Source organism: Haematobia irritans, chromosome 5 (assembly GCF_050003625.1).
Source record: "Haematobia irritans isolate KBUSLIRL chromosome 5, ASM5000362v1, whole genome shotgun sequence".
NCBI lineage: Eukaryota > Metazoa > Arthropoda > Insecta > Diptera > Muscidae > Haematobia > Haematobia irritans.
The window spans coordinates 172,560,371-172,587,349 of NC_134401.1; the positions used below are offsets into that span (position 1 = coordinate 172,560,371).

Below are 26,979 nucleotides of genomic sequence, written 5' to 3' on the forward strand. Positions count from 1 at the left end.
CCAATACCGAATGCCAAAGTTTAACCTGAAAGCAGAAATAGTTTGAAAAGTTTCACTAGACTCTCAGGTAACGCATTAAGCGCTGTAAGCCCTCTATGGTGCAACTTTATGAAATGCCATAAAGCTTTCATTTTCCAACTATACGTCAGAGCTTTCCAAAAGCTCCATGCACTGCTACAGCTGTTCAAAAGTTTCCTTTGTTTACATATTGTAGCAACATGCAAAAAAACCAAACACCCTCCTATTCCAAAACAAAACAAACTTTCTTGGCAGGATTCTCCGTTGGATACCCAAAAAATGTGCGCAGTAGGAAAAGCTTTAAAGGATGGTAACCAAAACATCGATTGACAGACGATTGGAGAGGATATTCGAAAAAAATACATAATAAATACTCGCAGACCAGTGAACGGTGAGCACACTTTTCCATAGGATTAAAGGAGATACCCAAAAAAAAATGAATCATTAAAGAAAAATCTAAGGCAAAATGAATTTTAACAAAATAAGCCAAAGAAAAATAAAATAAATCCATATGTGTGTGCTTTTTCTATTGAATCCGAAGAGAAAATTGAAAATTGTGTGATTCTTTAAATGTGGTGAAAAAACATAAAAAAAAAAATAATTGCCTGAACGAATTTTGTTTTTGGCATAGAGGAATAGCTGAATCAGCAAGTCCTTGATGGTTTCAAGCAAGCACTTGTGAACAGGTAAGTACTGCAGAGAACTTGAGAATGTTAAAAAACTACGAAACGACTATAGGGTCTTGAAAGAAAATTTCAAGTACTTGCATTATGCTGACTGACTGAGTGAATGTTTTGCCTCTAGATGAACCAGACAAAGTTCCTTTTCCAAGGACTTCTCATAAAAGTCTACATTTTAATCTTCATTCATGAGGAAACTGTCTTTTTTTGTTGTTGTCGTTATTGTTGTTCAGCTGGAACAAAAGTAGTTTCACCTAAGGCCAAATTGTAGACCACATATACAAACCCTCCTCTCCACTCCACTGCCTTCTCCTCACCACTCCACCAGACCCTATACTTCAGGCACTCTTCAAACCAGTACTCGTTTACTCCCTCGGTGTTTGGGTTTATGTATGTCGCCTGGGTGTTTGTACGTGTTTGTTTCTTGAGTGTACATGTGCGTATGTGTGTGTGTGTGTATTTCAAACTGAGTGTTTGTCTACTATCTCGAATAGCCACCGTATTCCCTTGTCGAGCTCATAAAAATGCACTCTCCCTATCTTCATCCATGTTTTTTCTTTTTTCTTCTCTTGAATTCTTGTTCTTCTCGGTGTTTCGTATACTTTTTTTTGTGACTCCTCAGCTGATGTGCAGTGGTGGGTAATAAAATAGCAATGATTCACGATTCCCTAAAGAAAATCTGGATTTATTCACCATATGCTATACAAGGAAAATTGCAATGGGAGTAAAACCTATCCCTCATAGAATTGCCGGTCCACAACATCAAGGAGGATTTTCATGTTCCAACAAATGTCGAATGGAAAAAAAGAATGTGTATGTCTATAAATGCTGAAGGAACACTATTGTGCAAAAAAAAATCCAAACACATGTTTTTTTTTCAATATATGATACTCAATATTCAATCTCCTCAATATGAGAAAATTTGAAGATGATTTATTAGCACTCAAATGTTTCAGAAAATGATTAACAGTGTCTTTAATGTTCTGCTGTTCGATATAAATGTACTATACATTGCTGTTGAATATGCTAAAGTGTCGAGAAAACTGTTGTATAGGCACACTACTGATTCTAAATTGAAGACATATTGGTAAAGATGGCATCTTAGCAACACACTTGGGAGCCACCGTGGTGCAATGGTTAGCATGCCCGCCTTGCATACACAAGGTCGTGGGTTAGATTCTTGCTTCGACCGAACACCAAAAAGTTTTTCAGCGGTGGATTATCCCACCTCAGTAATGCTGGTGACATTTCTGAGGGTTTCAAAGCTTCTCTAAGTGGTTTCACTGCAATGTGGAACGCCGTTCGGACTCGGCTATAAAAAGGAGGTCCCTTGTCATTGAGCTTAACATGGAATCGGGCAGCACTCAGTGATAAGAGAGAAGTTCACCAATGTGGTATCACAATGGACTGAATAGTCAAAGTGAGCCTGATACATCGGGCTGCCACCTAACCTAACCTAACCTAGCACCACACTTCGAAAAATCCAAAAATTTTAGAAAAAGAGTAAATTAAAAATATTTTTTAAAAGTACGACACTTTAACGTAGAATTTTTATTGTCCTACAAATATTTTTTTAACCTCCACCATGTGATGGGGGAATACTAACTTAGTCATTCCGTTTGCAAAGCATCGAAATATTGGTCTCTGGCCCCATAAAGTTTAAATTCCTGGTCAGGGTGGAATTCTGAATCGATATAACGATGTGCGTCCGTCCGTACGAAACAAGCTACCGGCTTGAAACGTGGCGGAAAAAGTTGTTATTGATATGGTTCGGATGGTACGAAGATTGCCTTTTATACTTCTGAATTGGGCAACCATAATGTTGCAATCTGTTAACTGACAGCTGCTTAACATTTTTGAGGTTATACGTATTCAGAACGTTTTGACATTCGAGAGCTGTTCGTTAAAAGATTTGTCTCGCTCAAAAAAATTCAATTAAATCGTGAACATTTTCGTCGTGAACATTGATTTTTTACAACTTTCGACGACGAACTTAATTCAATTTTTGGCGATGAATCTCCATCAAGTACTTTATCGATGTTTCCAAAAAAAATTATTAATGTAGCATAAAACGGTCAAATTTTTGAATTTGAGTGATTGCGAAAATGGCTAAGGCATATTTGGGTACTCGGCCTTATTGCTCGTTGATGGGTGTGGGGTTATGCCATGTCTAGTACTAGAATTTGCTACCATAAAACTTAACAAAAATTTCATAAAGCGTGCACTAAGAAAGAAGAAAGAGCTTGTAGAACTGAGAAAACGCTTCCGATCCGAATTCAACCGAGGTCTTAGTTACTCCAAGGGAGCCACCGTGGTGCAATGGTTAGCATACCCGCCTTGCATACACAAGGTCGTGGGTTCGATTCCTGCTTCGACCGAACACCAAAAAGTTTTTCAGCGGTGGATTATCCCACCTCGGTAATGCTGGTGACATTTCTGAGGGTTTCAAAGCTTCTCTAAGTGGTTTCACTGCAATGAGGAACGCCGTTCGGACTCGGCTATACAAAGGAGGTCCCTTATCATTGAGCTTAACATGGAATCGGGCAGCACTCAGTGATAAGAGAGAAGTTCACCAATGTGGTATCACAATGGACTGAATAGTCTAAGTGAGCCTGATACATCGGGCTGCCACCTAACCTAACCTAACCTTTACTGCAAGACGAATTTCTTGAAGATCGTCCAAATTCGGTTGTTCTTCCGGAAGCGCTCACTGATATTACAAGATCGTCATGTGACCTATCGTGAGTTTGGGACAACATTGGACATTAGTGGGACCAGCATACATTCAAAATTGCATGAGCATTTGATCGTCAAAAAAAATTGTTCTCGTTGGATCCCACAAATTTTGTCAATCACTCACAAAAAAAGGCTCGTACCGATTGGTGGAAATAAATGCTCCAAATATACGAGCGTGATGCTTCAAAACGCGCCTGTGACGTCGTGACAGGTGATAAATCGTAGATTTACGCGTGAGTCCTAAAGAAAATGTATAGATGTTCCAAGACCATTAAAATCCAACAAAAGTTGGTCTTGGATTTGGATGGTCTTGGTCCAAGCAAATGACCTCCTGTTTTTTCGCAAAAACTGGACGTGTCCCAATTGTTCCACTAAAGCAACGCTGAACAGTCAATTCTAAGTGATACACAACCATTTGTTTGCTATTTAAGGAAAACCAACCGCCGAAAACGGATCACTCTTTACTACTCAAAACATTGATTTGATGGGTCATCCGGGGTATAATGTTGACTTGGCATTGAATGGTAAAAAATAAAATGGAAGATCACGATTTTCGACACCATAAGAAGCGATTGATGTGTTAAGACTGCATGTTTTGGAGATATCTCAATCAGAATGGCAAAAGTACTTCGAAAATTGGTTCAACGTAAAGGGTGCTACGGTCAAAATTTGGTCAAGGGAAAACGCGTGTAAATCGGTGAAATCGTTTATTTAAAAAATCAAATTAAATTTCTTTTTCAAGTTCAATTAGTATAAAATTCAGGAAAAATACTCAGTTAGGCTTTCGCTTTTCCAAATCCGAATTGCCGGGCCTCACGCTTGACACCTGCCATCAGATTTTGTACAGCCACCTTGTCCACCTTCTTCGCCGCAGAAAGCCAGTTTGCCTTGAACTGCTGCTCGTCCTTAGCAGTTTTTTTGGTCTTCTTTAGGTTCCGCTTGACAATAGCCCAGTATTTCTCAACACACACACCTTCAAAATGAGGGGTGTTCAGGTTTTTTAAATGCAAAATTGAAAGAAATACGTCATGTTTATATTGACCAAATTTTGACCGTATCACCGTTTATGGAAAAATTTATAGATCTTAATGAGGAATATTTTGAAAAGCAATAAAATTGCACTAGGTTTCACTTATGGGGCCACCTGAAGGAGCAAAGTTCTGCCAATTCGGTTAAAATTAGGAATGGGATGTATATGCCCTTTAGTAGCCATTTAAAAATCCGTCTATATTTGTATTAGGTTTGGTTAGGTATAGTGGCAGCCCGACATTCCAGACTCACTTAGACTATTCAGTCCATTGTGATACCACAGTGGTGAAATTCTCTTATCACTGAGTGCTGTTTGATCCCATGTTCAGCTCAATGACAAGGGACCTACTTTTTATAGCCGAGTGCGAATGGCTTCCACATTGCGATGAAACCATTCAGAGAAGCTTTAAAACACTCAGCATTACTGAGAGGGGATAATCCACCGCTGAAAAACTTTTTGGTGTTCGGTCGAAACTGGGGATTAACCCACGACATTATGTATGCAAAGCGGGCATGCTAACTATTGCACCACGATGGCTCTATATTTTTATTAGATTTTGGCTGACAGTCTTTGGTAAAGCTTTGTAAATAATCCATAGTGTAGGACTTCTACGAGTATCTATTCCGGCCAATGCAGAATTCCCTTAATGAAGTTGGCTTCAAGAGAAAATAACTTGTCGCAATTTTTCGACTAGGGGTCATAAATGTTTTATACTACAGGAATAATTTCTCTAGCGGACAAATAGCAAAAGTGGTCGATCGTTAGGTCATATCTCATTCAAGTTAATTATCGATAATTTGACTTTTGACAAACGAAAAGTGAATTCTGAATACTTTTTTCTCGCTTTTAGTTGATTTAAAAGCAAAAACTAATTAAAACAAGTATATAGGGCCGTAAGTTCGGCCAGGCACTGTACCCATGGATTGCATAGAAACTTCTACGAAAGACTGTCATCCACAATCGAATTACTTGGGTTGTGGTATCTTAATACTTCTTAACATCGTTTTCTAAATTGTGAGTTAGTCCATAAGTGGTAGAGAGCCAGAATTGAAATATGGGGGTCGCTTATATGGGGGCTATATACAATTATGAAATTGATATGGACCAATTTTTGTGTGATTGGGGATCGATTTATGTGAGGGCTATATATAACTATAGACCGATATGGACCTAGTTAGGCATGGTTGTTAACGGCCATATACTACCACAATGTACCAAATTTCAACTGACTCGGCTGAAATTTGCTCCTCCAAGAGGCTCCAAAACCAAATCTCGGGATCGGTTTATATAGGGGCTATATATGATTATGGACTAATATGGACCACTTTTGGCTGTTAAATATCATATACTACCATCACGTACCAAATTTCAACCAGATCGGATGAATTTTGCTTCTCCAAAAGGCCCCGAGGTCAAATCTGGGGGCTATATATAATTATGGACTGATATGAACCAATTCCTGCATGGTTGTTGGATACCATATACTGACATCACGTACCAAATTTCAACCGAATCGGATGAATTTTGCTCTTCCAAGGGGCTCCGGAGGTCAAATCTGGTGATCGGTTTATATTGGGGCTATATATAATTATGGACCGATGTGGACCAATTTTTGCATAGTTGTTAGAGACCGCATACTAACACCATGTACCAAATTTCAGCCGGATCGGTTGAAATTTGCTTCTCTTAGAGGCTCCGAAAGCCAAATCGGGGGATCGGTTTATATGGGGGATATATATAATTATTGACCGATGTGGACCAATTTTTGCATGGTTGTTAGAGATCATATGGTGACACCATATACCAAATTTCAGCCGGATCGGATGAAATTTGTTTCTCTTAGAGTCCCCGCAAGCCAAATTTGGAGGTCCGTTTATATGGAGGCTATACGTAAAAGTGGACCGATATGGCCCATTTGCAATACCATCCAACCTACATAAATAACAAGTACTTGTGCCAAGTTTCAAGTCGATAGCTTGTTTCGTTTGGAAGTTAGCGTGATTTCAACAGACGGACGGACGGACATGCTCAGATCGACTCAGAATTTCACCACGACCCAGAATATATATATATATATATATATATATATATATATATATATATATATATATATATATATATATATATATATATATATATATATATATATATATATATATATATATATATATATATATATATATATATATATATATATATATATATATATATATATATATATATATATATATATATATACTTTATGGGGTCTTAGAGCAATATTTCGATGTGTTACAAACGGAATGACAAAGTTAATATACCCCCATCCTATGGTGGAGGGTATAATAATTCTCACATTTGGCAAAATTTAACGAATATCAACTAATCAATAATATCAATTAATTTTCATAAACTAAAATGAAGAATTTTTCGTTGAGATTTTTCTGAAAATATTCAACATGCTACTTCACCAAGATTCCAATGCGAATGTAATAGGTCCCGGTGTAGTCTCCTTTATTCAACTTTATTCTTTTGTATAATATGGAGTTACAACATTCCACAATTAAATATGATATATGAATATTCAATAGATAAATCTCTTTGTGTTTGTTTTTCCATTCATTCATCATTTTTGTGTGAAAATTATTACTAAACTTTCGATAGAATACCTGGAATGCAACACTAGCAATGTGACCACAACTGCTGCCATCAGACCTGTCCCCTTCGTGATTAGTGTGTTTCGTGGTATTCTTTGTGAAAAGAAACTCATCAACAGCATTGATGTCTTTGTAATTTGAACTTTTTCATTCAGTTTCTTTTCATTCCAATTCACAAGAATATATGTCAGTGTTTGAGCGGAGGAGTGGTTATGTGGTCCTTTGTACATTCTTTCAATATGTGGCGCATCGTGTTTCCACACCATATGTGTTAGTGAATGAGGATGAGTGTATGTGTGGTGGAGGGCGACCAGGGGGAGTGATCAGTTTATTTATCTTCGTTAATGTTGATGTCATATTTTCCGCATTATTATGGGTAGTGACGAACAAAACAATCTTATGAATAGATTTTACTTCATCCAGGACCAGCGCCTAATAAAAGAGACTGACTGATACTTAATATGCCTGGAATCCAAGAGCCCTATTTATTATGATAGTTTAAAGGTTTGTTTCTCCAAAAAGGCTTTTATTCTCAAGGCCTTATAAACTACACTACAGTTAGATGATTTATGTGTACATTACGGTGATTTCAATATTATTCATATTATTTTTCCAATATTGGATAGCTTGTCTATCATTCAAGGAATGATGAATGCAAATACTTTGCACAGTGGGTGCTCTTACAAAGGGTAGATATATAGAGTAGTGTCCATATGCAAAACTATTTATTGACAGTTTATCGAAGGCATTTCTATGGTTAAAATAGGCTTGAAGTTTTCTTTAACTTTTTTTTATGAGTGTAGGAATGAAAGTTATTAAAAAAATATAAACTTTCTCTCAATGGTGCTGTACTTGTGAGACCTATTTTGTTGTTGATAAATGAGCTTGAGATGTGTCTAGCGCACGAAAGAGGCATCCCAAACATTTTAAATGTTAAAAGTAATAAAATAGCGGAGAGCATTTAGGATTTATGGACATATTTATTTAAAAAACAAGTAGAGAAAGCAGTAAGTTCGGCCAGGAATCTTAAATACCCACTACCTGCGAAAATTTCAGGGGGGTTTGATGACAAGCAGATCAGTTCAACCAGTACACTTCCCTAAGATAAATTTAAAGATTTTACCTATCAACGATTTGTAAGAACCATATATGTTAGAGTTTTAGAGGAATTATAAACATCGCTTGTAAGTGTGCAAGACAACAACGAAATAACGCCTTGATTTGAAATCTAAAATCTTTAGATTTTTACCCCCATTATTTAAATGATTACGAGAAGTAAAATCTGGAAATTATACATTCAGTTTCTAGCAATTTTCATTATCAGTACACCTTCTATACCCTCAAAAAGTGAAATCGGTCTATATGGAGGCCTTACCAAATGGACCCATAAAAACTTAATCCGATACACGTTTTTGTGAACCTAAAATACCAGTATATTTGCAATTTCAGGCAAATCGGATAAAAATTACGGTTTCTAGAAACCCAAGGAGTTAAATCGGGAGATCGGTGTTATGGAGGCTATACAAGAACATAGACCGATACTCACCATTTTCGGCGCATCTCTTTATGGTCCTAATATACCAATTTCAGACAAATCGGATAAAAACTACGGTTTCTATAAGCCCAAGAAGTAAAATCTGGAGATCGGTCTATATAAGGGTTATAACAAAACATGGACCAATACTCCCAATTTTCGGCATACCTTTTTATAGTCCTAAAATACCTCTAGAATACCAATTTCAGGCAAATTGGATAAAATCTACGGATTCTAAAAGTCCAAGAAGTAAAATCGGGAGATCGGTCTATATGGAGGCTATACCAAAACATGAACCGATACTCACCATTTTTGACACACCCCCTTATGGTCCTAAAATACCTTTAGATTTCCAATTTCAGGCAAATTAGATAAAAACTACAGATTCTAGAAGCCCACACACAAAAAAATATTTTTCTGATTCAATCACGAAATTAATTGATCCAATTAATTTTTAAATTGAAATGTCTTCAATCACAGAAATGATAGTATCAATTAAAAAATTAATTGACAGTCAATTAAAAAATTAATTGATCCAATTAAAAAATTAATTGATACTATTAATTTCTGTGATTGATTTTTATTTCAATTAAAAAATTTGTTGATTCAACTAAATTTTTAATTGAATATTTTTCAAAACTCAATTAAGATTTTAATTGGAAAAATTTTCGTGAAATTTTTTTCTGTGCAAGAAATGAAATCGGGATATCGGTCTAGTCTTAAATACCTATAGATTTCCAATTTCAGGCAAATTTAAGTAAGTACGATCTGGAGATCTGTCTATATGAGGGCTATATCAAAACATGGACCAATACTCACCATTTTCGGCATACCTTTTTATAGTCCTAAAATTCCTCTAGATTACCAATTTCAGGCAAATTGGAGAAAAACTAGGGATTCTAAAAGTCCAAGAAGTAAAATCGGGAGATCGGTCTATATGGAGCCTATACCAAAACATGAACCGATACTCACCATTTTTGACACACCCCTTTATGGTCCTAAAATACCTTTAGATTTCCAATTTCAGGCAAATTAGATAAAAACTACAGATTCTAGAAGCCCAAGAAATAAAATCGGGAGATCGGTCTATATGAGGGCTATATCAAAACATGAACCGATACTAATCATTTTCGGGACACCTCTTTTTGGTTCAAAATACCGCCAGGTTATCAATTTCAGAAAAACTAGGGATTCTAAAAGTCCAAGAAGTAAAATCGGGAGATCGGTCTATATGGAGCCTATACCAAAACATGAACCGATACTCACCATTTTTGACACACCCCTTTATGGTCCTAAAATACCTTTAGATTTCCAATTTCAGGCAAATTAGATAAAATCTACAGATTCTAGAAGCCCAAGAAATAAAATCGGGAGATCGGTCTATATGAGGGCTATATCAAAACATGAACCGATACTAATCATTTTCGGGACACCTCTTTTTGGTTCAAAATACCGCCAGGTTATCAATTTCAGGCAAATTAGATAAAAACTACGGATTCTAGAAGCCCAAGAAATAAAATCGCGAGATCGATTTTATTTCTTGGGCTTCTAATCATTTTCGGGACACCTCTTTTTGGTTCTAAAATACCGCCAGGTTTCCAATTTCAGGCAGATTAGATAAAAACTACGGATTCTAGAAGCCCAAGAAATAAAATCGGGAGATCGGACTATATGAGGGCTATATCAAAACATGGACCAATACTCACCATTTTTGGCACACCTCTTTATGGTCCTTAAATACCTCTAGTTTTCCAATTTTAGGCAAATTGGATAAAAACTACTGCTTCGAACTTGACTTGCCTACAGACAAAAGACGAGTTTGTGCAAAATTTCAGCACGATTGCTTCATTATTGAAGACTGTAGCGTGATTACAACAGACTGACAGCCAGACAGACAGACGGACATCGTTATATCGTCTTAGAATTTCTCCCTGATCAAGAATATATATACTTTATATAGTCGGAAATCGATATTTCGATGTGTTACAAACGGAATGACAAACTTATTATACCCACGTCACCATTCTATGGTGGTGGGTACAAGTAAAGAAAGTCTTAATTTTGGGCATGACCCTGCACCACTTTGTGGATCCACATTTTCGATACGAATTCAAATCTTTCAAATTTGTTAGGTTCTATATATTTTAAAATTTTTTTTTAGACTTCCATGAAATCTCTTGACTTAAAAAAACAAATACGGGAATATTTAAATCTAAAGCCATTTTTATGCAATTTCGCAAAAGTGCATTTATGATTTATCGTTCGATAGATATGTACTAGAGGTATAGGAAAATTTCAGTTTGATTCACTTTCATAATTTTTTGACTTTACAATGACGATTTTACAAGGAAAATTTGGGTATTTTGGCTATATTAGCCCCATTCGGAAAAGCATTTACTATATGGGAGCTAACATATATCTAAATCTAAACCGATTTCTATCAAATTTAGCACACTTAACGATACTATCAATTGTCCTTTTTTTTTGCTAAATTTCAAGCAAATCAGGATAAAACTCTTGCTTCTAGCTCTTAGCATACTAGAGCCAGAAACCCTTGCTTCTGGCTCATAGCATATATGATCACTTTTTGACCACCAAGAAAACACTGTGCTTAGTATTTATATTACACTAATAAAGGGATTGATATAGAAAATGAGATATTCAACACTCCCTACCACTACTCTCTGAACCCAACTGCACACCCATCCACTCTCTTATTACACGTAGATTGTACCACATGTGTGTGTATTGTAATCAAGGGTTCTATGTTTATTGTATATGTATTTGCTAATATTGATGTTTACTTGCACATTAAATTGATGCTGAATAAATTTATTCGATTCCATGCTTGAATTACAAAATCCTTATTTGCCTTAGAAAAGGCAAAAACAGATGAAAGGAACCTATACACACACACACATATGTACATACGAAATGATTGAATGATATGGAAAGGACTCTATTGACAATTGTATGATGACAAGCCAAAAGAGGCTTGGTTCCAATTTCCAATGAATTGCCAGACAACAATGTTAATGGAGGCTGTTATTCATTGAAATGCCTATGCATCGGATTGACTCCAAGAACACAATTGTAAGTAAATTCAATTGTTTAACTTAGAAAATTAGACAAGCAAAAATAAGGACAATAGCGATACACAAAGGAATAATAAAATAGCCTGGTATATGGAAACTTGAGACATTTTAACCATTTCCATGTAATGGATATGAGGAAAGGATTTTTGTATATCAAGAAAATTACCTTGAAAACCCTGGGGATAAAACATTTTAAACATTTTTTTTTTTTTTGAAAATCAAATTTGCAAATTTATTTAGGACATACAATAAGCGGAATTTTAACTTATGGCGATTTCGATTGGGAAAAAAGGTGCAACATTCTCGAAATTGATTGCCACATATGAAGGACACTGTCATAGATTTTGGATCCTGTATCCCTCAAAATGTTATGAATTAATAATAACTTTGAAATGACACTATCATTTGGGCGAAAATACAATGAGGGAAAAAGTAGTGTAACACCAAGGCAACATATTTTTTGCGAAACGAAAACGCCCTTAATATACACCCAAAAAAGTAACCTTTGTGCCCTGCATCCAACTCTAGTGAAGTTTGTGCTACCTATATGAGATTCATACCTCTTTTTGGACCTCTAGCTTTCCATAAGAAATTCATTACTAAGCGAAATTCCGTGAGGATTTATTATCGATCATTTATATTCTGCTTCCGTAAGAAATACCAACGTGGTGCAATAGTTAGCATGCCTGCCTTGCATACATAAGGTCGTGGGTTCAATCACAGTTTCGACCGAACACCAAAAAGATTGTCATCGTTAGAACGTTGTTATCGATTGTATACATTTTCTCTCATATTAAACAAATAGCAAAACTGAGTTATTGGCATGGAATCAAATGTCGTTTCAGTGCCATCACTAAAAATTGGTTTAACAACAGTCTTTGTTGCTATCGATCTGGCTGAAATTGCAGTGGTGAAAATGTAATACATGACTATAATTGCCCATACCTTAAACCCAACTGAGCTCACGGAATTTTCAGAGCAGTATTCTACAGCCTCAAAAACTAAAATAATCAATTTACATTTTTCAAAATTATGTCCCAGCAAGGTTTTTAGCATATAAAAAGTGCGTTACTCTCTCTGTCTCTCTAGAAATGCCTGCAAATCAACCCACAAAATTGGTCCAAATATAATTGACTTCCTCTGACATAAAACCCAGCCCTTAGGCCCGAGCTAACGTCCTATATCCACTTTTACTTTTTAACTCCCCTTGCAAATTTCCGAAAAAAAATTCCATGGATCTAAAATTTAATCTTTCAATATTTTTTTTATATTGCATCTTTATCACTCTAAATAACTTTTTCGTTAAAGGAAATTTGGAATAAATTTATTTCAAAAAAGTCTTAAATTCGTAAATACAATGAAAATTTCATATATATTTCTAGCGGTTCTTGTCTCAAATAATTGATTCGATATTAAATAATTCTACATCCAATCCCATTCAACTTTTCTATGGAATTTAAATAACTGCACTCAACACGCAAAAAATATTAAATTTTAATTGAAATATCTTCAATCACAGAAATGATAGTATCAATTAAAAAATTAATTGATCCAATTAAAAAATTAATTGATACTATTCATTTTTTTTTTCAATTAAAAAATTTGTTGAATCTATAAAATTATTTATTGAATATTTTTTAAAACTAATTCGAAAAATTTTCGTGAATTTTTTTAAGTGAAATGGATGATTTGACTTTGGCAAAGGAAAAGTGTACTATTTGTACAAAAATTTGTTTAGGCAAAGCCTACTATCGAAAACCTTTTTTCAGGAGGTTCGAGTGTAATTTACATTGGGTTTAGTGAATTACCCGAATTTATTCGGATAATTGGTTGGTAGTTTTTCTGCAAGTAGACAATGCTAATGAGGAATGTGGTAACTCTGAAACGGCTGTCCATCCAACCGTCTTGCAGTCTATAGGGCTTGGCCACAATAAATTTTTACAAATATACTTTTCCGCTGTTGCGTAAACTACTCTTGTACACAGAAAAAAATTTCACGAAAATTTTTCCAATTAAAATCTTAAAAATTGATACTATTAATCACACAAATTAATAGTATCAATTAAATATTTAATTAGATCAATTAATTTTTTAATTGACTGTCAATTAATTTTTTAATTGATACTATCATTTCCGTGATTGAAGAAATTTCAATTAAAAAATTAATTGGATCAATTAATTTCGTGATTGAATCAGAAAATTTTTTTTGTGTAGTTTAGTGAACGCAATGGTTTTAAGCTGAAATCAAAACAAGAAATATGAATTTAAATAACTCCAGAATTTTTCTCTCATTGCAGATTGGTTGTAAATTTGTTCATCAATCGGTAAGAAATTTCACTAATGTCTCACGAGAATTCATTTACACAAAATAAATTATTCATGCATGCATGCAAAAATTGCAAATGAACATCATCCAAACAAATCCCATGCCCATCAATGATAAGCAAAATTTCACAAAGATGCTTAACAGAGAATAATAATTAATTCAATACTATGAAAAGTTGAAATCAATATGAGCAAATATAGAAAACAAAAGTGACATTATTTAATATGACTTGCCGTTTGAGGATTTCCTTGTGGACTATGTAGTTTTATTGGCATTTTGATGACATTGGATCATTTTTAAATATAAAGGTTTTATTAGTTATTTATTTAGTGGATTAAGTCCATTTTTAAAGTGAGTGTACTAAAGTTCGTTAAAAATCTTCTCTTTGTAAGAGAAGAATTCATATTCAAGCGATGTCATAAGGTATTAATTTGTACCAATTTTTATGAAAATTGGCTTCAGTGACGGAAATTGATTGAATCGATTAATTAAACTAAACTTATTCAGTCCATTAATATTTATTTAATACCCATTACAGAAGTCATTCGAAAACGACCTCATAACCTAACATTTAATGGTGTTTTCTTTTCTTGTAAAAAATGCGCATATTTATTGCATTTTGCCCGGAAAATAAACTGTTTAGGTTCTTTTCTAAAAAAAAAAAAACAGTGCGAAAATGCTTCGAATTCTGTTGTGAAAATAGTGCCACGCAAAGAGGCAAATTGCGGGCATTTTCACCACAGCCGACAAATGAGAATGCTGCGATTGACCTGTTTGCTTCTTTGAATTATTTTCTGCCCATAACATAAGTTTATTAACTATACACACAGAAAAAAGGGACTCTAATGCCAACTGAACTTTATTTTAGTTCCTGAAGATTAGTTGATTTTAGTTAAATTTTGCACAATATGAGTAAATGTTCTTTATTTGAATAATTTTTTGCTAACTTTAATGACGTGAACCAAAAATAAGAAAGAAATTTTATACAAATATAGTGCACAATTTTACTACAAAATAAAATAGTTCATATTTTCCTAAAATGGCAGAAGTTTGCTTAAATTGAATTCATAAGTCTCTCAAATGAGTAAATTTTACTAAAATTGTACCTGTCATGAACTTCGTATAGCGCTAAAGACATTTTAATAATTTTTAAATCCAATTTTTTCTTTCTACATATGAAATTTTCTTAAACAAGAGAAAAAGATTAATTATTTTTAAATAAATTTTCTTCAATTTGACAAAAAGTATTAACTTATTTGTAACATGTTGCAATTAGAAAACTATTTTAGTTAAAATTTTCTAAAATAAACCTACATTTCCTTCCACGGTGGGTTCTCTTTTTTTTTGGATGTATGATTTTGGGTTTTATTTTATATATTTTTCTTGCACATTGCACTTTTGCTTACATCATATAGCAAAAATTTTGCAATTTTGAGGGTTTATCTCAATTACACAGAAAAAATAAAATATGAGAAAAGTGAACTACTTCGTGGGAAGATTAAACTAAACTGTATTCCCAATTTTGAGATTAATAAATTAATGAAAACTTTATGATTATGTCTATAACAGCGCTTATTTTCACCTTTTTAACTAATTGGCATAGGCCCTATAAATTACAATAATATTTCCTATATGATGTAAGTAAAAGTAAATTAAAAAGAATAGTTTAATTCGGTTTAATTAAACAATTAAATTTTTTAATTCAATATCAGTCTCTCTTCAATCAAAATCCTTATTGAAAAAATCTTTTTTTTTTTTTTGGAGATTCTTCTCTGTTGTTCTTTTATGCCTCTTTGTGAAACTTGCTCTCACAGCTAAAACATATTTGGGAGAGTGTCATTCACAATCACCCCAAAACTCTCCCAAATTACCATCACTATTGTCTTCCATCTATTTGTAGGTATTGAAATGCATACATAATTTCAACTATCTCATCATGATCTTTGATCTCTGAGAAATACAATATAATCTACATAGATTCATATACCACTCTAATCCATTATTAAAAAAATAAAAACACTCAATAAGAAACGAAATGCAATTATACCTTCACTCATGATACATATATGTATGTGTATATTTCTCATAATTTTTAACTGTACTCTATCCCCCTTTTTTAAAGTTTGTTCTTTATCTTCCTTTTTCCTCTTTGTTGTTGTATTCTATGTAATTAATAATTGTAGTTGTGAATATAAAAAAAGACAAAGACACAGAGAAAAGAACCATAAAACATATCTCTAGACTTTAATGTATAAAGAAAAAGACATAGCAGAAAATTCCTTAAATCCCTCACTACTCCCACTCCTCTAAAAAAAACAACAACAAAAACAAGACTTTCGATCCAGGCCAATTAGAGTCAACGAAGAAAGGACTACGACGACGACCAGAAGTAGTGCATAGTAACAACGAAACCATGGCTCCTTTTAAACTTAAATTTCGTATGGGAAGTTCACGTAGTACCTCGCAGGAACATGATCCTCAAGATCCTCAGGTAAATGAGGCATTGCTTAATCATCAAACAAGCGGAGCAATTGGTGCCAGTAGCTCGACCATAGATTCGGTGGATTGTAATAGTCTGGTATCGTTAAATACAAGTGAACGCAAACTTTTGCTGCCAGCCAAGGGCAACACTGTGAGAATGGGTAAGAAGCAAAAAAGTCTTAAAATGAATTTCATGTATCAATTACTACTACTATCGGTGTTGTCAATTGTATCTATGTATATGAGTATGTGTGTGCGTGCCAAAGAGCGAGTCTGTGTGTGTGTGTGTAGACAAAGAATTTCACCGAGGACCAACAAACTGTTGAGAATTGAAATGGATGAATGTGTGTTGCACAAACTAGCACATAATTAACTAAACAACCAGCCACACTAGAACACCGTTAAGCATCAATCATCACTGGGAAACCAGCACATCATTATCGTCGTCACAGCGTCATCAACATCATCATCACCAACATCATCATCATCATCGTTTCGCAACCTCAGAATCATTATCTACATCATAAATTACCCAAGAAACGAATGAAAAACAAAACCATTTGTATTTCACAAAATAGCTTTCGTTCGTTGCCCCGACCATTTGATAAAAAGGATATGGCAAAAGATGCCCAAAATAAGACAAACAAAGAACAACTTTAGTTTACTTAATGTACACAAATCTCTGATTTCTTTTTTTCATACCTCATTTTGTTCCAAAAAAAAGAAAAACCAACAAAAAAAAACCAAATGTTTACATCTAAGTTTGCACTTGTGTTTTCTCTAAATACTCGCATTAACAAACACAATTCACCATGTCCCCAACCCAACCACACCACACCACCCTCAACTCTTTGTCACAATGAATTTTGGTCAAACAGCCAACCTCTTCAACTCACTCTCTTTCTTGGTGCACATTCACTCACTCACTCAACACACAAATACATTCACAGACACACATGCAAAACCCTAAATGAATGTCTACATTTTTTATATCAAGAGAAATAGAAGAACAAATGATTTCATCTTCACTTCATGTGAAACATTTGCAGGCTTTATAAACCAGAATCAGACGATTCAAGGAGAGAATATCCCCACCACACCACCACCAACATACGAACATGTTTTAGAAGAGGTAAATGACCAATGAATATTGCAAAATAGGTCAGTGATGCCAGTTTTTTCTGATAATGCAGCGAATTAAATGAAGCTTTACATGTCAAATTTATAAGAAATTGTCACGAAACGAACGAATGGAGAAACAAGTCTCAACAACAAGAATCTTCCGATTCACAGTTCGATAATAATAAGTAAAGATCTTGGAGCTAATAAAGGGTGTTTTTCTAAGATCAATAGGAAAATTTTTCAAAAATCGCATAAAATTCAGAAAATGTATGAAATATATATTTGAATCGATAATACAGTTCATATAATGTTTGCCGAGACTGCGCCTCAACTCGCTCAGTTCTATTTTGGTATACTCTTGTTTAATAAACTGTAATGAAAATACTTCCAAGTAGGTGCAACGTACATTTAAATTAAAACTATGTGTCCAACTCTTAACAAATGATCGCATTATTTTTTCGTTGATTTTTTGTGACAATAAGGGCCTGCTCGAATTTTTTGCTATGGTGAGGTATCAATTTTCTATGGTGAGAGAAAAATGGCTAGTTTACTGTACTCATTTCTTTAAGAAATATAACTACTTTTTTTTGGTTTGAGATAATCAAACTATGCCAAATGTCCAGAATGTACAACAAATGTCAAAATTCTTACCAGCCCCTGGGATAGTGAAATTATACTAACCTCAGTTTACCTCAAATTTTTACCAATGCGGGTAAAAATTTCGCTTTGGAACAGGCCATAAAAATAGAAAATAGACCGGTTGAACCGATTATTTGTTTAAAAAACACCGTCCACCGGGTTTGGAAAAAATTCCGGTTTTTAAAACCGAGAAACCCCGACTTTCAAAAGCTCCGACTTTTTAGTCATTCTAGTTAAATCGCACTATCTAGACGGCCAATTGAACGGTTCTGAGGGTGAAATAATATTTTCCCCGAACTTGCCTCTTAATAATAAAATTTGCAAATTTTAAATAGGACTGTCTAGGGTTTAAAAATCAAATCATTGAAATAACGTTTATTAAATTTATTTTACAGAATGAACATCAATATTTTTTGACTTTATTCAGCTAATGGTGATTTCTTTTCTGAAAAATGTGCTTTGCCTACATTTTGTCTGTACAGAATGCGCATTTTTGAAATGTTACCAGCAACCTAAAAATGCTACCATTTCAGCGGGCAGAAAAGTATTCAAAGGAGCAATCAGGGCAATTGCAGCACTCTCGTTTGTCGGTAGTGCTGAATGTGTCCGCAATTTGCCTCTTCGCGTGGCACTATTTTCACAACAGAATTCGAAGCCTTTTCGCACTTTTGAAAGTTTTTTTTTTAGAAATGGACATAAAATGTACATTTTCCGGGCAAAATGATAAAAAAGTGTGCAATTTTTACAAAAAAAGAAAATGCCAAATTTCATAATTGGCTACAAAATATAATTTTGGAATTAAGAGCTCTCACAATAAAGAGTGATACGGTCAAAATTTGGCCAAGGGAAAACGCGTGTAAATCGGTGAAATCGTTTATTTAAAAAATCAAATTAAATTTCTTTTTCAAGTTCAATTAGTATAAAATTCAGGAAAAATATTCAGTTAGGCTTTCGCCAAATCCAAATTGCCGGGCCTCACGCTTGACACCTGCCATCAGATTTTGTACAGCCACCTTGTCCACCTTCTTCGCCACAGAAAGCCAGTTTGCCTTGAACTGCTGCTCGTCCTTAGCAGTTTTTTGGTCTTCTTTAGGTTCCGCTTTACAATAGCCCAGTATTTCTCAATTGGGCGGAGCTCTGGCGTGTTGGGCGGGTTCTTGTCCTTGGGAACCACCTGCACGTTGTTGGCGGCGTACCACTCCATGGCCTTTTTACCGTAATGGCAAGATGCCAAATCCGGCCAAAACAGTACGGAACAACCGCGTTTCTTCAGGAAAGGCAGCAGACGTTGATTCAAACACTCTTTCACGTAAATTTCTTGGTTGACAGTCCCGGAAGCTATGAAAATGCTGCTTTTCAAGCTACAGGTACAGATGGCTTGCCAAACCAGATATTTCTTTGCGAACTTTGACAGTTTTATGTGCTTGAAAATATCTGCTACCTTTCGCCTTCCTTTTGCCGTATAAAACTCCTGTCCCGGAAGCTGCTTGTAGTCGGCTTTGACGTAGGTTTCGTCGTCCATTACCACGCAACCAAACTTCGTCAGCATCGTCGTGTACAACGTCCGGGATCGCGCTTTGGCCGTCGTATTTTCTTTATCATCGCGATTTGGAGTCACTACCTTCTTGTAAGTCGATAGTCCGGCTCGTTTTTTGGCTCGATGCACGGTTGTAGACGATACACCCAGCTTATTTGCGGCATCTCGGAGAGAGAGGTTAGGGTTTCGCTTGAAACTACCGGCAACTCTCTTTGTCGTCTCAGCGGCTTCCGGTTTTCGATTTCCCCCCGATCCAGACTTCCTGGCTGTCGACTTTCCCCCCGATCCAGACTTCCTGGCTGTCGACAAACGTTCCCCAAACACTTTAATTATATTTGTAACGGTTGATTTGGCAACTTTTAGCGATTTTGCCAGCTTTGCGTGCGAGTAGCTCGGATTTTCGCGATGCGCGAGCAAAATTTTGATACGCTGCTCTTCTTGCTTGGACGGCATTTTGACAACTGAAGAGTGAATTCCAAAATCAAAATAGGAGCAACATTCTACACACACACACCTTCAAAATGAGGGGTGTTCAGGTTTTTTAAATGCAAAATTGAAAGAAATACGTCAAGTTTATATTGACCAAATTTTGACCGTATCACCTTTTATTATAAATTAGCAAATAATATGGGCGAAAGGAAAATGATTGAAAAACTATTAGGCATTTTTTTTGCAGAAACGAAATCGACAGAAATTTCCCATTTAAATTAAATATAATTATAAATTTGGCATGTTAGAAAAAGCAAACAATAATCTAGAGACAGGCATTACTGAAAATGAAAACTTACCAAATATTTTTATAAAATTCCCTTCAATCAATTCATCCCATAATTTCTTCTCTCTCTCCTCTCCAAAAATTGTTTTACATCTTTTTCTTGTACTAACAGCAACGACAATTGGCCAACGCTGGCATTAGCAACGACGATCAGATTCATTTGAATGAACTGGAACAATTAAGCCTCAACGAATTACCCTGTACCGATCCCAATTGTCAAGAGAACTATCTCACGCAAAGCAACAACAACTACCATAATACTAACATTCACAATAACAACATCGAAGTGGCAACAACCACTAATACAAATCATTCAGAGACACTGTGCAACAACGATCATTTGGCAAATCGCAGTGAAGATAAACACAACAACGACGGCAACGACATAGGAGACGAGAACAATCCTGACGACGATCGCAAAGAATCCATAGATTCCCAAGAGTTGTTATTGGGTGAAACTATGACAGACTCATCATCGGATCACGAACGGGAGCAGATGGTCGATAACAGCTGCACAGGCAATTGTCAACAGTATAGCGATGGGTCAGCCTCGTGTTCGGGCGGTGGGGGACAAGGTGAACATAATCAGAATAATGATTTTTATGATCCCTTAATGAATCATGGAGTAGTATATTGTAATGATGGTAAGTTAAATTAATTCAATTCAGATTTCTTTAATTTTCTTTACGAAAATATTTAAAACTTTTAATACAAAATTTTCTTATATCCCTCCAATTTCAGCCTCACACTATGACGATGATTATCAAAGTCACCACCAGCAGATGTACGACAACGATGGCAATTCAGGTGAATGCAATGAATCATGTACCAGTGAACACCATCACTGGGAAATGAATCAACAATCCAGCTCCCATCAGAGTCTCCAGTGTGATAGTGGTGAACAGCAACAGCAGCAGCAACAACAACAACAGCTTAGCTACAATCAACAACAGCAGCAGTATTATCAGCAACAGTTGGAACGTTCGCTGACACCGGAAATAATCAGCAATAAATCCTCCAAGGAAATCTACAAGGATCTGGCCAAACAATGCGGCATAACGTGCAAAATGTCAGACGGTTGCCGTTGCATGGAATGTCAAAGTCATTACTTTGATTGTGAATTTGATGATGTAGGTTGAACGATATAGAAACGTAGGAAACGGATGCTGAGGCATAGAGATTTATAAGAATATTCAAGAGGGTTTATGATACAGATGTGACACAAAATTAATTCTTTTGCGAAAAAGGAAATAATATATAACACAGATAGGAAGAAATATTTACGAACTTGCGTTGAGAAAATGTAATTTGAAAGAAAATGGAAGACAGTGGGCCGGGATTAAGTGATTTGGCATGTGGGAATGTGGGTATAGCAAATTCCATAAGCTTTGGACAAAATTCACAAAAACCAACATACATTTAAAGTGTCAGTTAAGAATTATAGGAAATTTTTGCAAAACATATAAAATTGACAAAATATTTATTTGAATCAATGGTACGGCCCATATAATTTAATGTTTGAAGATGGTTTCATACATGTGTTGACCGCGACTGTGCCTCAAATGGTCCATCCGCTTTCGCGGGCTCTGTGTGGTATGTAGTACAGTCTTCTTGAAACCACATGTCATGTACGTCAAGTCTCATGATAGCACTCACCTTTCACAATTACGTTACGGATTCGCATCATCTTTGAAGAAGTACGGTCCAATGATGCCACCAACCCACTAAACGCACCAAAATGCGGCTTTTTTATGCATTGATAAAATTTGCAATGCCTCTGGCTGATTGACGTAGCCATTGAGATAAAAATGAACTCCGTCGCTCAACATATTTATTCGAAGTTATGAAATTTGAGAACAGAGACAGAATTTTCCTTGAGGTCTGTTGATCCAGGTAAGGTCTAATAACTCCGAAGGACCATACACCGTATCAAATAATCCCACGTTGAGGATGGATAAGCTACTTAATATTAACTCTAGGATTTTCTGAGGTCCATATGCGAAATTTTTTATTGTGGAATGTGGAAATGGGCCTCATACACACAAAGAAAACTTTTCAATTCAATCACGAAATTAATTGATCCAATAAATTGTTTAATTGGATTGTCTTCAATCACAGAAAGTCAATTAAAAAATTAGCTGATGCTATAAACTTTTGTGATTGATTTTTGTTTCAATTAAAAATTTTGTTGAATCAATTAAATTAAAAGGTCCAGATGCGACAATTTTTATTGTGGAATGTGGAAATGGACCTCATACACACAAAGACAAATTTTCAATTCAATAACGAAATTAATTGATCCAATTAGTTTTTTAATTGGATTGTCTTATATCACAGAAAGTCAATTAAAAAATTAACTGATGCTATGAACTTTTGTGACTGATTTTTGTATCAATTAAAAAATTTTTTGAATCAATTAAATTTTTAATTGAATAAACTCAATTAAGACTTTAATTGGAAAAATTTTCGTAAATTTTTTTCTGTGTAAGCCAGGATGATTTTGTAAATGGAAGATTTTCACAATTTTTGTGGTGAATTTTAATAATTTCAATGTACAGAAAAAATATTTTTTTCTGCAATCACGAAATTAATTGATCCTATTATTATACCCTCCACCATAGGATGGGGGTATATTAACTTTGTCATTCCGTTTGTAACACATCGAAATATTGTTCTAAGACCCCATAAAGTATATACATTCTGGGTCGTGGTGAAATTCTGAGTCGATCTGAGCATGTCCTTCCGTCCGTCCGTCTGTTGAAATCACGCTAACTTCCGAACGAAACAAGCTATCGACTTGAAACTTGGCACAAGTAGTTGTTATTGATGTAGGTCGGATGGTATTGCAAATGGGCCATATCGGTCCACTTTTACGTATAGCCCCCATATAAACGGACCCCCAAATTTGGCTTGCGATTGCTCTAAGAGAAGCAAATTTCATCCGATCCGGCTGAAATTTGGTACATGGTGTTAGTATATGGTCTCTAACAACCATGCAAAAATTGGTCCATATCGGTCCATAATTACATATAGCCCCCATATAAACCGATCCCCCGATTTGGCTTGCAGAGCCTCTAAGAGAACCAAATTTCATTCGATCCGGCTGAAATTTGGTACATGGTGTTAGTATATGGTCTCTAACAACCATGCAAAAATTGGTCCACATCGGCCCATAATTATATATAGCCCCCATATAAGCCGTTCCCCAGATTTGACCTCCGGAGCCTCTTAGAGGAGCAAACTTCATCCGATCCGGTTGAAATTTGGTACGTGGTGTTAGTATATGGTCTCTAACAACCATGCAAGAATTGGTCCATATCGGTCCATAATTATATATAGCCCCCATATAAATCGATCCCCAGATTTGTCCTCCGGAGCCTCTTGGAGGAGCAAAATTCATCCGATCCGGTTGAAATCTTAGTATAAGGCCGCTAATAACCATGCCAAAATTGGTCCATATCAGTCTATAGTTATATATAGCCGATCCCCAATCACACAAAAATTGGTCCATATCGGTTCATAATCATGGTTGAGCCAAAAATAATCTACCAAAATTTTATTTTTATAGAAAATGTTGTCAAAATGTTATTTCTATAGAAAATTTTGTCAAAATTTTATTTCTATAGAAAATTTTGTCAAAATTTTATTTCTATAAAAAATTTTGTCAAAATTGTATTTCTATAGAAAATTTTGTCAAAATTTTATTTCTATAGAATTTTTTTTTTCCAAATTTTATTTCTATAGACATTTTTTTCCAAATTTTATTTCTATAGAAAATGTTGTCAAAATTTTATTTTCCCAAAATTTTATTTCTATAGAAACTTTAAACTTAATTATATACGTATTTAAATGGCCTTTTTTAGTTTAATATATACGTCGTATGGACTATGTGGTATATATTACGGTGTTAGGAAGTATTAAGATACCTTGCCATCGGCAAGTGTTACCACAACCCAAGTAATTCGATTGTGGATGACAGTCTTCAGTAGAAGTTTCTACGCAATCCATGGTGGAGGGTACATAAGCTTCGGCCTGGCCGAACTTACGGCCGTATATACTTGGTTTTTAATTGTAATTTCTTCAATCATAGAAATTGAAAAAATAATTGATCTTAATTAAATAATTACTTCATATAATTAAGTTTTGTGATTGTTTCTTTAAATTCCATACATAGTTGAATCAATTAAGTTTTTAATTGAATATTAAAAAAAAAATAGTTTCTACTTGATAAATAATAAATTATTTAAAGTTTAGGAAAAGTTTAGGAAAATGTAGATGAATTTTAGAAAATGTTAAACTATATTGCAAATGCCGTCGTTATTTAAAATTTTTTTTTGACAAATTCGAGAATATTTATTAGACATTATTTATTCATGTGTTAAAGAAAATTTCGTAGTTTGAGGAAAATATTGGAGCAAAAATGTCTTTAGTGCCATACAAAGTTCAAGATAACTGCATTTGTGACAAAATTTATTTCAAGAAATTCTGAACTTTTTTGTGGGACATACGAATTAAGTAAATCTTTATACTTCATTTAATTAAGGTACACAAAAAAATTTAACCAAAACATAATAATAGAACTAAGAATTGAATTGGCTTACATGCCCTGGTTAACTTTTTTGTGTGTACTGAAACACCGGGAGATTAAAAATAAAACCCCAGCAAATAAATTTGGAAGTTCTTCTAAAGGCAAAAAAGCACTTCCAAAAATGTCCTCCCAAAGATGTTCTTTATTTTAAGAACAGAGGAAGTCCATTTAACTCAATTTTTTATAACTCGTTTTTTTCATATTTTTAATGAGTAATTGTAACTTGTTTTATTTGAAATTAGTGAAAAACAGAGTAAGACATAATAAAATGGTGCAAATTATTAAAATTTTATCGAAAAAAAATTCTAGAAATTTGCAAATTTTTGAAGTCAAACGTCTCAGACAAGCGTGAGAACCGTGAGAATGCATAAAAAGTCATACAAAATTATATAAATTATTTATTTGGCAATATTTCACAAAATTTTTTAGTGCACATCCAAAACACTGAATTTGGATCACACCTTAAGAAGTGATGCAAATTCAGGGCTGTTGAAATGGTGGACATCCATCCTATGACAAGCCCATGTTAAATGCACCGCTTCTGCGCCAATTTTGCACCATTTCCGGATCAAAAAAAAAACATTTTCACTGATTTGTTGGCGACGCTTTATTTGCTGGGACTTCTTGTTGCAAACCCCTTTTTTTAATTTTTCCTTAAAGTACAAAACATTTATTTATATATTTTTTTTTCTTTGCTTACTTTCAGAACGAACATCAGAAAACCGATGGTGGCTTGGGAGCTGGAACACCCATGTTCATCACCGAGGTTATGCATGGCTCTGCCTGTAATATTTTGTAAATTGAACGACGAAACAATGGACGAATCGATAACCATTGAAACGATCTTGTTCTATTATTAGCTGAGAATTTATTTATAACAATTTATCAGAAAGTTTTACAAAACCAAAAACAAAAGCCAGATCGGATAGAATCACGACAGTGCTTCTTCTTTATTATACATAGATAAATTAATACATTGATACATTCACAGCTGCATACATATACAAATGTACTCTACACATGCAGATGATGTAGAAATGCACCCAAAACAAAAAAACCCCAAGCATAGATGTACTATTTGGACTGTAATTAAAACAAACACACACACACAAAAAGGAAAATAATCCCCAAAAACGATTCAATTAACAATCAAAGAAATTAAAACAAACGATCAGCTGATATTAAATGAAACAGCATTTCACAAATTTATTTCAACATTTTATGAATTGATATTAACATTTTCATTTTCAGTGTCTTTTTCCTTTGGTGCCAAACACTTTTATTAAAACAAATTAATATAAAAATAAAAACAAAAATCATAAATTTTGATAGATTTGCATCATATTTGCTACAAGACATTATTAAATCCTTGTTTTTCCCTTCGTATAATTAGCATCATAGAAGTAGTTTCGAATAGATTCGTATTAAAAAGAGTTCGGTGTTGAATGGTTATCAAATCCATGCCTGCGCCACTTTTAAGCCACGAATTCGTGTTCGAATGAAAGCCAGCCTTAACTAACGAGTCAATGTTTCTAGGTTTATTCTTCACACGATCTCATATTGTAATGCATTACTAGAGTATCACAAATTTTTGACTTTTCGTTAACCATTTTAGTACATACTTATATGTATTGTGTATATATATATTTTTCTACTTTATAATCATATGCATTGAAAAATCCAAATTAAAAATAAATGAAAACAAAACCTTAAAACCTAAAGATATTAGTATTTACAAAAAAATTAAAAATAAAAATGATTAAATAAATTAACATTCACCAA

General features: G+C 34.4%; 1 protein-coding gene across 3 annotated transcripts; it reads left to right on the top strand.

Annotated features, from left to right (window-relative positions):
- The first annotated feature begins 236 nt into the window (after positions 1-236).
- Positions 237-26,979, top strand: LOC142240398 (uncharacterized). Of its 3 annotated transcripts, none has more exons than XM_075312111.1 (7): positions 237-704; positions 14,027-14,053; positions 16,178-16,697; positions 17,586-17,668; positions 20,722-21,253; positions 21,351-21,739; positions 25,904-26,979. In XM_075312111.1, exons 3-7 carry the CDS (start codon positions 16,469-16,471, stop codon positions 25,994-25,996), a joined length of 1,326 nt encoding a protein of 441 aa, XP_075168226.1. In that variant the 5' UTR covers positions 237-704; positions 14,027-14,053; positions 16,178-16,468; the 3' UTR covers positions 25,997-26,979. The 3 variants fall into 3 exon arrangements, with proteins under 3 accessions (XP_075168226.1, XP_075168225.1, XP_075168227.1); XM_075312110.1 differs by having other exon boundaries at positions 16,239-16,697; XM_075312112.1 differs by having other exon boundaries at positions 237-409; positions 16,239-16,697.

What these genes read in the sequence shown, in the direction of transcription:
- LOC142240398 (XM_075312111.1), top strand. Translation starts at nt 16,469, where the DNA reads ATGGCTCCTTTTAAACTTAAATTTCGTATGGGAAGTTCACGTAGTACC. An exon ending in GGGCAACACTGTGAGAATGG is followed by an intron (nt 16,698 to 17,585) that starts GTAAGAAGCAAA and finishes AAACATTTGCAG; the next exon opens with GCTTTATAAACCAGAATCAG. An exon ending in AGTAGTATATTGTAATGATG is followed by an intron (nt 21,254 to 21,350) that starts GTAAGTTAAATT and finishes CTCCAATTTCAG; the next exon opens with CCTCACACTATGACGATGAT.